Genomic DNA, 11,969 nt, shown 5'->3' with positions numbered 1-11,969 from the left:
AGAAGAGAAGATTTCTATGTTTTCCTTGCAGCTCATCTAAACACCTACTTTAGAAAATTTTCACTTCTGTTCAATTCTCTATTTTTCACCTGAATTATTTTCTTATTTATATATTTTTTCTATTGCTATGTGTTTGGATTCCTGTGTTCCAAATGAGTCTCTAACCTTGCCTAGAAAGAGAGGCAGGCTTGGCAAGGGATCCAAGCTCCCCCTCTTAGCGTGTTGTCAGATACTATAGATGAGAGAAATGAGGGGACAGGAGGTACCATAATCCATAAACTCCAGAGAAGCCGAAGAAAATAGAAGGTATGCACATCTAGTAAAAAAATCTACTATACATCATCATATGAACAACGAACATAGCTCAAATATATATCTCTTGCGGTATTGTACTATGCTGAATGATAGTCGGTCCATCGACGTGTATCCACTATTAAAAATTATTATACTCAATTTTGAAAATAATAATAATCACTGGACCATGCAGGAGAGCGAGATATGTTCTAATTTCTCTACTATCAAGTTATTTCTCATGAAGTTTCTGCATTCACCTAGTCTGATTGGTCTAAGTCACCATTCTTCTATACGTCAATGTATTCACAAAAGGCAAGAATGTCCAAAATAAACATTTAAGAGCCACTCACGAAATGTTTTATTTGTACGATCATTGGCTAAACAAAAACTTCATTATTGATCTAATAATGGAATTTTAAAGAAACCAAAAACTAGTTATTTTATAAAAGTAACTTACTTTTAAAAAATAGCTTTGTTTCTTAGTGAAAAGGAAAACTAGTCGCTATCTCTACTGCATAAAACACGAACTATTATTGTGTCATTGCTCCCATACTCTCCTCCCATTTAATAAAAACTCCTAAAATTCAAATAATTTATTCACTTTTAAGCATCCACCTCATCATTCAGCCTCTTTGCCTTATTATCAGTTACAAATATGAGAATTGTTTTACTAAAAAAATAAATTAAAAAATTAAGAAAGAAATTAATAGATAATATCTTTCTCTTTTTTAATCTCCATATGAAATCAAACTACGACATCACTCTCGACGCATTCATTTGGTGACGCTCTCATGATACATTCATATCTTCATACCTTAAGTTTATATTTAATGCTACCGTATCTTATATTTATATTTTTGTTAGAATACACGGATACTTAGCTAATTTATTTTAGAGTGCGGAAAGAAACGGATAAAGAAGTTGTTTGTTTCAACCCCATTCGGCCCAAAGAAGCCCGACACTGCAAGCCCAACTCTATCAAGCCCAGAGCGGCCGAACCCTTTGCCCTAGCCTCCGGACTCTATATAAGCACCCTAACCCTAACGCACGGACTCTTTCACCTCGCAGCCATCCCCGAGAAGGAGCCGCCGCCGCGCAAAACCCTAGCAGGCCTCGCTGCCGCCACTCCTCCTCGGGGCGCAACCATGGTGTCCACAAAGAAGACGGTAGCGATTCCCTTCTCGCCCCCATCGTTCTCCCTTCTCCCCGCAGCACGCTTGGATCCTTCCGCGGATCTGCCGCGGAAGAACAGGATCTTGCATTTCGCTCTTCGGTGTTCAAGGCGCTAATCCTTGGTTGTTTTGCTGGTGGTTTTGCAGAAGAAGTCCACGGACAACATCAACAACAAGCTGCAGCTTGTGATGAAGAGCGGCAAGTACACGCTCGGCTACAAGACCGTCCTCAGGACCATCAGGAACTCCAAATGTAAGGGAACATTGCCTCGCTTAGTTTCATCATGTGTACGTTTGCTACAAGCAGGAGGTTTTGTATGCCTATATTTGCGTGGAAGAACCTGTCATTGAAGTGTGAATCCATGCCTATATTGCTAGATTTGTAGTTAATTTGTCTCAAGTGTGTTTTCTGCCAAACGAGATGCAACCATGTTGTAGCGTGGCCTTGCGCATCGTAGGAACTGATTACCGGTGGATCTCATGGCCGCTGTGTATGAGTCAGGTGCCATAGAAATTAGCTTCGCTGCCGCTGTTTGTTCATATGGGATCACTTTTGTGATCAGTAGCTGGTTGTGGCCTATATTGTCTGCGATTGCTGTTTAAACATTTTTGTAGATTCTCTTTTGGAGAGGTGAAAGTTTCAGTGGAATTGTTTTATGGTCAATTTATCTCGTTAACTTGAAATTTCCTGTCTTAGTTGCTCGTTTTTGGCCATGTTTGTTGGTTGATGTCATTAATAGTTCTTATGCAGCCAAGAGTCATACCGCTTTCCATTCTATTTCAAAATCCAGTGAACCTTACATGTCAAAATGGGAATACGAATTTGAGAGAAGGAGAATAGGGGCGTGAATCCATGAGCACTTGGTTACATGGATGCCCTCAAATTATTCTCTGGACAATGTATTTTTTTGACATGTTGTTCTCTGAGAAATGCATAAAGTTTAGATTATAATGTTATGAATGGAGGATATGATGATCCTTTCCCCAGATGATCGACAGTGAACATTCTGTGCGCTATAATTTTTCTCTTTGGAGAATCAAGCCAGAATTCTGATCCTCAAAAGTTCATACATAAATATACTCATTTTACTGCTTTTCTGTCTTTCTTGCTTTTCGTCAAAGATGTTTGGTTTAGTTTTTTTGTTTATTACTCTATTAATTGTGTTTCACACTTGTTGTGGAGGAGATGATGACCCTTTCCCCAGATGATCGACGATGAACATACTGAGCGCTATAATTTCTCATTGAGAAAACCAAGCCAGAACTCTGATCCTCTAAATATTCTTTAATGTTTGGAGTAACAATGCATTCTTAATCGTGTTGCTGTGTAATCTGTTGTTGTCAGTTCTATTGTTGTTTAATCTTTTTGCTCATAGCCTATGCCAGATATTCATCGCATCTTTTGTTTGTTTCTTTAAGTTGTTATTCTCAAATGTCTGAGTTTATGTGGTATTAAAGTTGTTTAGCGTTGAAAACTGATTACCAATGGCTGTGAGCCTGTGATGTTCAGATGGCCATTGTGTATGAGTCAACGCCATAATAATTATCCCATGTCTTGCATACAGTACCCGTGTCATATCACTGGTGTCAAGCATAAAGTGGGCATATCCTCTGTGTTATTCTGGTATGAGTTATTGCACTAGTTGTTATTCTCAAATGTCTGAGTTTATGTGGTATTAAAGTTGTTTAGCGTTGAAAACTGATTACCAATGGCTGTGAGCCTGTGATGTTCAGATGGCCATTGTGTATGAGTCAACGCCATAATAATTATCCCATGTCTTGCATACAGTACCCGTGTCATATCACTGGTGTCAAGCATAAGTGGGCATATCCTCTGTGTTATTCTGGTATGAGTTATTGCACTATGTGGTAGTGTATTTTTGGATAGTCTGTATAATTTCTATAAATTAACTTGTCTCCATTATTGTTTTCTAGATAGTTTAATTTGTCTCAACACTTTCATTATGACTAACTGTGTCTTTCACATGGGCAATTTTTTGGTTGTTAAAATTGGAAATATATGATATTTAAATTTGTGCTGTATCTCAGCCTGTTCTAACAGACTTGTCACATTACTATTTCCTCCTTTTCCTGATTTCTTATGATTTATTTTGTTATGTCAAGTCTTTAACATCTCCATACGGCTGTTATTTTACAGCGAAGCTAGTTATCATTGCTAACAATTGCCCTCCTCTTCGGAAGTCTGAGATTGAGTACTATGCTATGCTGGCTAAGGTCACTGTCCACCACTTCCATGGAAGTAAGTTAGCATCCCTGAGTTTTATTTTCTTGAAGTCGTGTAACAGTTGGTTCATTTCTAGTTGCTAATATCTGTTGCAATCTTTATTGAGGTCTATTTTGAAGCATTTAGATCTGATTAACCAGCAAAGGTCAACATTGTCCTGTTTACTTTATGTAGATTTGATAAACCTGCATTCTTTTGTAGCAACTAGCAAATGGTGTCAGCTATGAGATGATGTGCATAAGCTGGTTGCAGGGTTATAGGACAGTGTGTTTGTGCCATTTAATTGGTTTTTATTGGCTCTGTTCTAATAGTAATTACATTATTTGTTGGTTTACAGATAATGTTGACTTGGGAACTGCCTGCGGTAAATACTTCCGTGTCTGCTGCCTCAGCATTATTGATCCTGGTAACTTACCTCCGTCACCCTTCATTGAGAAAATTCCTTTATTCGGTCAATATAGATTCTCATTTTTTTCTCTGCGGTTGATTTCAGGTGACTCTGATATCATCAAGACCACACCAGGTGACCAGTAAGGAGCAGTGCCAATTGCTCCCGGGATGCGTTCTGAGATTTTCTGCTCTAGGAGATCTTGCTGGGCATTTTTGGTCTCACTGTTGAACAGAATTTACCAGCAAACAGAGTTTCATGGAAATGTTAATTTGGATTGAAAGTTTTGTTCCGTCTAGGCACTGTTTTTAATTGACTTTTGCAGCGCATTGATCGAGTATTGATCGTACCATAATTTATTGGTCTTGCTCTCGTTGAGATATTCCGTCACAGTTCAGATTTGTCAAAGGCAATTGATGAAATCCTTTTCAGGTTCCGAGGATTTTTAATTTGGTAATGTAGAAACAGTAGTTACATCAAATCTTTCAGTTGGTAACGATTTCAACTGTCCAGCGATTCCAAACTATCTGGTTGTACGTAATGGTGTATGCACGAAGCATTGGTCGAAGTAATTGCTCCTGTCACCTTGGTCTTAACCTAACGAAACCAAATTAGTGAACATGTTCCCTCGCGTAGGGATGGCAATTGACATGTTGGGTCGGGTCTATGTGGGTTTTGCATCTGACAGGTATATGTTTTATTTTTTGTCCATAGATCTGTTGGGTTGGGCACTGAATTGGGTTGGGTTGGGTTTGTCCATCGGGTTGTCTCAAGCAGTTGATTGTAGCTCACTTCCTAGACAGCCTAACTGGCCTAGTTGCCCATAAAAAAAAACCTTCGGCACTCCAACATTTGACTGCCTCACTCCAATCCAATCCTCATTCCCCGCCAAGCCCACTCTGGGTGCCCCCTCTTGCGGTGAGCGCCACTGCATGACCACCCATGCCTCACGAGTCACGACGCTCGATCTGGCGACCTCGTGCCCCTACACTCACAAATTCATGAGATCTACTGAGACCTTGCTCGACGCTTGCTTGTGCCCTTGCGCTGATCTCCTAGAGATCGTCCTCATCAGTATCTACCTGATATGCTCCGTCCCATCCTAGTTATGCTATCCTTCTTGGTCTCAGTTGTAGCTGGCGGTGTTCGCCTGTGCCCCTGCGTCGATCTGTTAGGAAGCTGAAATAACCAAACAAGGGGAGTGATCAGATTTGCTTCGATTTGGCGCATGGTAGTAGGGACCCGACAGGATCTGCTTCGATTTGGCGACTTCTTCCATCTGTTGTAAGACCCGAGTGCCCTCCAGGTTTGGGTATAGGGGTACATTTTAACCTGATTAGTAATTCGGGTACAAGTTAGGTTTTGTAGCGAGCGAGTTTTGGCTGAACCTGCACCCAACACGACTCGTTGCCATCCCTAGGCTTAGAGATCTTAGCCATCAGCAAGCTTTGCAGTTCATTTTCCTCTTTTGACGCCATTTGTGTTAGAAACTGATTGTAATCAACTGCGAGCGGTTAATTCGCCCATTGGGCATTAGACGTCTGTTCAGGGGATGCCTCTCGAACGAGCATCCTTTTACTGTATATATAATCAGAACATCAACCAATGAGAAGTTCAAGTTCTAATCCATTTTGTTCATTGTTTACATTACATTGCAATCCTATCGAACTACTCTCAAGACGTAATCAGCACGAATGCTCCACTGAGTTCAAGCACGAAGGCACAAAGTCCTTCGATCAGTGGTGAGCACTATGGACAACATACCAGCGATGGCATTGGTTTCCACTCTCCTCAGCGCTCTGCATCAAGTGCGATGTCATCACCCGCACACCTTCGGTGGTCACCATAGTCTTCATCACGCATCGAGTCGTGGTCGTCATCATCACCATGCTCCCTGGGGTCGTGGCCATCGAATTCTTCCATTGTCATGGTCGTCGTGGTCCGCGTCCGCTCCATCGTACTCTGGTCGACGTGCAAGCGTTGGCCCAAGTACCACCACGGCCTCGACTGACGCAGGCGATGTTGTCCACCCGACCCCCCTCGACCATTGCTTCATCCATGGCCTTGCGCCATTCACATACTCACTAACAGTGATAATCTCCACCCCGTCGCCACCGGAAGTCGACGTACACGTCGATGTCATCCCGTAGCAACCGTCCCTGATGCCTGCACAGATTGCCCCGACGGCGCCAAAGCCAAGCCACCCTTGTTGCATCACCTCCACGATGGTGCGCTGCATTAGCAGCGACGCACTTGCCCCCGGACGTGTCGCGCCGTTGATCAGCAACATTCCACTGACAACCTCCCCGGCGATGGCACACGACCCAGCTACGGGCACCATGGCTACTCGTCGTGGGGTTCCCCCCAACTTCATCACCGCGGCCACGTTGATGTCGCCGAGGCCTCGGGCGTCTCCTTCTCTCCGCGCGTTGCAGGCCCTGACGACACCCACCCCGCCGGCGAAGGGACCTTAACGGTCCCCATGATGGCTGCATCATTGATGTCAGACTCCACTTTGACCTGTTGTCTCCACTGTCGCTTCACAACGGCAGTAGCAAATCAGCGCCCCCGCCTCTATCCAGGATCTTGGTCTCTAGCGGTCGTGGGCTTCGGAAGTGGGGACACCAATGGCAGCTGCTTCGGCTACCTCTCCTCTTCCGATGAGGAGGAGTACACACCGTTTTGAAGCATGAAGGCGCGACAACTACGCAGCATGATGGCACAAGACAATGGGCGTGGCGGCCAAGGCTAGGAGAAACCCTAACCCTAACCGCCGTCCCCAACCTTCTTATCTATCGCTACACGCCCTACTGACCTGGGTCGGCTGAAAGGCTGCCAAGGGCCAAGCCCAAGTTGCCCTGGCTTGCGCTTCCCCGCTCCTGACCGCATGGGCTGAAAGGCCGCCTATGCTTCGGCCCAAGTTGTCCTGGCCCCTAGTGCCTACCTAAGGCCATTTTGCAGGTGACCCCTTGGCTTCTGATAAATTATAAGATGGTCCAACTAAATAGTACTATGTATCTAATACTTATCATATTTCGATCCTATTTTTCTAGAATATTTTTTTTATGGTCGTGTTAATTTTTGCAATTGAGATCATTTTCATTTAGAATTATATACTAATTCACCTTAATTAAGTCCAAAGAGCTCTTATGACTAAAAATGCTTAATTCAAGCAGAATTAAAATGCAAAATCAAATGACGTGATTACCTCAATTTAATATTTGCGAAACGCAAGGTAATTGAACTATAGCATCTATTGCATATTTCCAGATTATCCATCATTACTGTAAGATCTATATTTTTATCATATTGACTTAGTGACCACCTTCAATGTGTTCTTCCAAATATTGTACTTAGTATAACACAAGTTAATAGGAACATATGCATCTACTGATAAATATCAAATTATGCCTCCTACTACTGAGATATCGTACACCACATTTGGTGATTATCTTCAACATGTTAGCTACATAATTTGAGATCTACACTATGTAATTCAAGTCTCAACTTGACTTTACATATTTTGCATCATTCTTATAACATTAACATGATAATTTTTAATGTACCCAATTAATTAATCAAATCTATTATTTAAATCCATGTAGGTCAAAATGACTAGAAAAGAGTTGATGCACTCACACTCAATGGTCACAACTATCCAACACGGGCTATGGACATCAAGGTCAGCCTTGCATCCCGCGAAATGGTAGATAGCGGCACTCCAACCTCCTCAAGAGGGAGATCAACCGCTCGTAGATCAAGTTAAATATGTTGCATTATACATAATAAGGCATGTTGTTGATAAAATTTGTTACAGGTCGGAGATTACAGTCATATTGTTCATAAAATTTATTACAAGTTGAGTTTTTGTAAAAATGAACCTACATACGTGGAAAAGATAGAGAAAACTTTATCTACTATGCTTTTCACTGATAGGATCTTACAACAACAATATCGTGCAAGAGAATACAAATTTTATTCTGACTTAATAGATGTATTACTTCTGACCGAAAAGCATGATGAACTCCTTCTAAAAAATCATCATCAACGTTCAATCGGCGTTGCTCCTTTACCTAAAGTACATTCTAATATCCAGAATAACAACAAGTTCAATATCTCTTTTAGACGCCAACCAACGAACTTTAAAGGTAAACACCAACACAACAAGAAGCAAAAATCACGTGCACCGAAAAAAGGGAAAGACATTTCTAAATCTAAATTTGACAAATCTAATGTTTGTCGCAAGTGTGGCTGCTACAAACACGCCAGTAAGAGATACCGCATCCCAAGATATTTAATTGATATGTAAATACAACCTATGGGACGTAACTGATTTGCTCAAGGACCAAGTGAAAAGGACCTGATATCGCCTAGAGGGGGGTGAATAGGCAGAACTTGAAAAATTTTAATAAAAAAATGGATCAGCAATATGCGGACTGTCCATAGATTTTTCTGGAACCTCCACAAATATACGGAGGTTCCGCAAGAATCTGTGGATACTCCGGAGATTTCTAGGAGAACTCAAGTAGATGCCTATGCAACTTCAACATAGATCAAATCCACAAATTACCAAGCAACAGAAGATGTGTTCCAACCTATTTCACCAAGTACCTGCAGCTCAAACCTCACAAAGAGATAGATCGGGTCGAAATCATAAAAATCAACGAGAACAAGAGTACACAACAAATCATAAGAAATTTACAAATGAGACACAAGGATTTGTTCGCCGAAGTTTAGCCACTCCACAAAGAAGTGCATACGTCTCTGTTGAGGAGCTCACAAAGAGCCGAGTCTTTTTCAACCCTTTCCTCACTCAAGAGGCCAAAAAGATCTTACTAGGGTTGCTTACTCAAATTGTAGGGGTAATACAAACGTCCCGAGGCTCACCACAAGATTGGAAGCTCGATGGGCGATACCTAGTCATCTAGGTGGACAAACCACAAGGAGTAACAAACACGAAAAACACCGGCTTGACAAAAAAAAAATGAGTGTTCAAAGGATAGATATGAATCTTACTAGCACTATTCCTTAATCTCACTCAATCTCACTCAAGATTTCACCTAGAATCACAAAGGATAGTAGGGAGAGGGGCTTTGAATGCCTTTGAGCTGTTTGTCTCAAGTTTGGTCGAGTAAAAAAGAGCTACTACCCTTTGGAGAGAGAGAGAGAGAGAGAGAGAGAGTGGGGGTATAAATACTCCATACACAAAAAAACTAGCCGTTACACCTACGAAAATGCTAGCACTTCGTAAAAGTGCGGACACTCCGCAAAAATGCGGACCTTTTGCACAACCCTAGTTAACGCAAACTCTACTTAAGTGCGGATTATCCGCAAAAAATGCGGACCCTCCACATTTGCAAATATCTAAAAGACTATGACTAACGTAGGTGTAAGTGTTTTGTTCGATGTGTCTCTCATAAGTTTGTTAGATCTTTTGAGCACTGTTTCTATGCAAATAAGTAAATTTCGTATCCCCCTTTATAGTACAACCTTTTAAACGCAATTTCATAAGATAAATGAATTTAAATCTATAAGATCCATGTGCCGCTTTCCTTTTTCCTTTTTTTGGGGGGGGGGGATCACCATGCGTTCTCCCATGATTAAAGTATACTTGTCTATACTTCACAAAACTCATTGTTCTTTAATTATTTTGTCATTATCACTAAAACCAACTTAGGAGGCCTAGAAGCACTTACAATATCCCCCCTTTTGGTGATTGATGACAACCCAATTAAAGATTACAAAAGATGTATATAGTTAAAGCTTTTGAATCCTTATGATATAGAGAACTCCGTCTAAAAATGTGCTTTTGAATGAACATAAAAAAATTTGGCCTTAAATATCAATCGCACAATTTTAGGATAGTGTGGAGACCCACCCTATATCATAGCATCCGTGGGGTGCCACAACAACAAGTGTATAAGATCATAAATAAACATGATGTGTATGACATGATAAGCACAACAATACCCTAAATTTCTGTCCATGTGCGGATCCTCCACAAAAATGTACGGACCCTCTGGACATTTTTGTGGACTCTTCGCACTTGACAGATTCTAATCTAAAATACACATCTCAGCACAAGAACACATGATCTCATACTAGCATAATAAAACTTAGTACCAACAAGAATAGTTAGTTTGATCACACCACAACCACACAAGTTCATGTCCACCACAACACACAAAAGATAGAAAGAGTTATTACAAAATGAGTACATAAAAGATAAGCTTTCACTCCCCCTTTGGCATCAAATGCCAAAAAGGGAGAAAAGGAAAGAATGTGAAGATCAATGTCTACTTGTCATCATCTTTGTCCTCATCCTCGTCCTTGTCGTCATCATCATTATCATCATCTTCTTGATACTCACCCTCTTGTTCGCTTTCTTCTTCTTCTATCTCACTATAAGCAGAGCGAGTACGACAACAGCGGGGAGCTGGAGGAGGAACCTCTTCTTCTTCTTCTTCTTCTTCTCCTTCTTCTTCTTCCTCTTCTTGATCCGCTGCCTCCCACTTGGCAAACGAATCACCAAAACTGGGCACTTCTTGCTGAGGGGAAGTAGGAGGATCTAAATGCCCCTTGATTTTCTTTACTTCTCTTCGTAGCTCATTTACTTCTATGGCATTGTACCTACACATAGTGAAGATTGATCGAATCACATTCTTGATGTACTTTCCACGACCACGAGAGCCACCGCCATGAGAATGCGAAGAGGAAGATGCACAAGATAGAGGTGGGGCTATACAGGATGAGCTTGCACCATGAGATAGCCTAGAGAATGTCTTCTTTTCACACGATAGGACTCTTGAATGCAATCCTTTAGAAAAGAGATCTTTTTAACCTTCTTAATGATATATATGATGTACGGAGCATATGGAAGGCTTTTTCTTGCATCATCTATGGCGTCACAAAGCTCGACCTAAATGAAATCACCAACACTAAAGAGTCTTCCACCGAGTGCCATCCTAAGAAGAATGTTCCTTGACATGCCATGGAGCTTTGTCCCATCTCCCTTCTTTGGATTGATGGTTTGGCGAAAAAGAAGATTTAGATAGTGATAATACGACTTCAAACCACGAGTGGAGCCATCAGTCATTCTAGGATCCTCATAAATTTCTCTCAATTCATATTCCTTGATCTTCCTCTCAACAAAAATTGTACCATGTTCATGGTCTTGTGATCCAAGAGCGAGAAGACGAGAAAAAGTCATGTAGTCTATGCAATAGTGAATTCTAAGTGTTCCAGTGAATCTCATTCTTGCGAACATTGAAAAAGAATGGGGCATGAAATTGAGCAATGATTTCTTCATTCCAATTATACTCGAAACCCATGACATCTTTCATTCCTTTCTCTGTGTAAGCATCGATGACTTCATCAAAGATGGGATCATTGATGTCTTGCATGTATTTCTAATTAATGTATTGCATAGGGACAATGGGCTTGATCTTGCTTCGGTAGATGACGGATAGATAGAAATAAAAATGAAATTGACACCAAAACCGTCGATCCAAAGACTCGTCTCTTGACCACAAGTATGGGTCATCTTTTCTTTCCTTCTTCACCACTAGTCCTTGATTCTTGTAGCTTTTTGGTAGTCGAGGATCATAAGGTTGATTGACTTTGGGGAGAGTGCATCTTAGGAAATTCATTGTAAGCCACTTGATCTCTTCCAAAGTTGAGATCAATATGTGGAGGAGTATGAGGACACAACCTTGGATCAATCCGCTTTTCCAACCATTCTTCATCTCTTTCTGCTTGGATCTTGTGACCCCTAGCTCTTCTAGCAGCAGCAGAAGTAGCAACAACAACAACATCATCACCATCATGAGGCTCTTAAATGTGAATGCATTGACTACCGCTTCTTCCACTT

General features: G+C 41.2%; 1 protein-coding gene and 2 non-coding genes across 3 annotated transcripts; all 3 read left to right on the top strand.

The window, feature by feature from the left end:
• Positions 1-1,339: 1,339 nt before the first annotated feature.
• Positions 1,340-4,543, top strand: LOC133899477 (large ribosomal subunit protein eL30). Its single transcript, XM_062340461.1, has 5 exons — positions 1,340-1,460; positions 1,614-1,719; positions 3,625-3,726; positions 4,049-4,117; positions 4,205-4,543. The coding sequence occupies exons 1-5, from the start codon at positions 1,440-1,442 to the stop codon at positions 4,243-4,245; spliced, it is 339 nt and encodes a 112-aa protein (XP_062196445.1). The 5' UTR covers positions 1,340-1,439; the 3' UTR covers positions 4,246-4,543.
• On the top strand, positions 2,430-2,525 carry LOC133910334 (small nucleolar RNA Z103). Its single transcript, XR_009908506.1, has one exon. It is a non-coding gene; the product is annotated as a small nucleolar RNA Z103 (small nucleolar RNA).
• LOC133910335 (small nucleolar RNA Z103) lies at positions 2,647-2,741 on the top strand. The gene has a single exon (XR_009908507.1). It is a non-coding gene; the product is annotated as a small nucleolar RNA Z103 (small nucleolar RNA).
• Positions 4,544-11,969: the final 7,426 nt, after the last annotated feature.

Source organism: Phragmites australis, chromosome 2 (assembly GCF_958298935.1).
Source record: "Phragmites australis chromosome 2, lpPhrAust1.1, whole genome shotgun sequence".
Lineage (NCBI taxonomy): Eukaryota > Viridiplantae > Streptophyta > Magnoliopsida > Poales > Poaceae > Phragmites > Phragmites australis.
The sequence above is the reverse complement of the archived record's forward strand: the minus strand, read 5'-3'. Positions and strand labels throughout refer to the sequence as shown.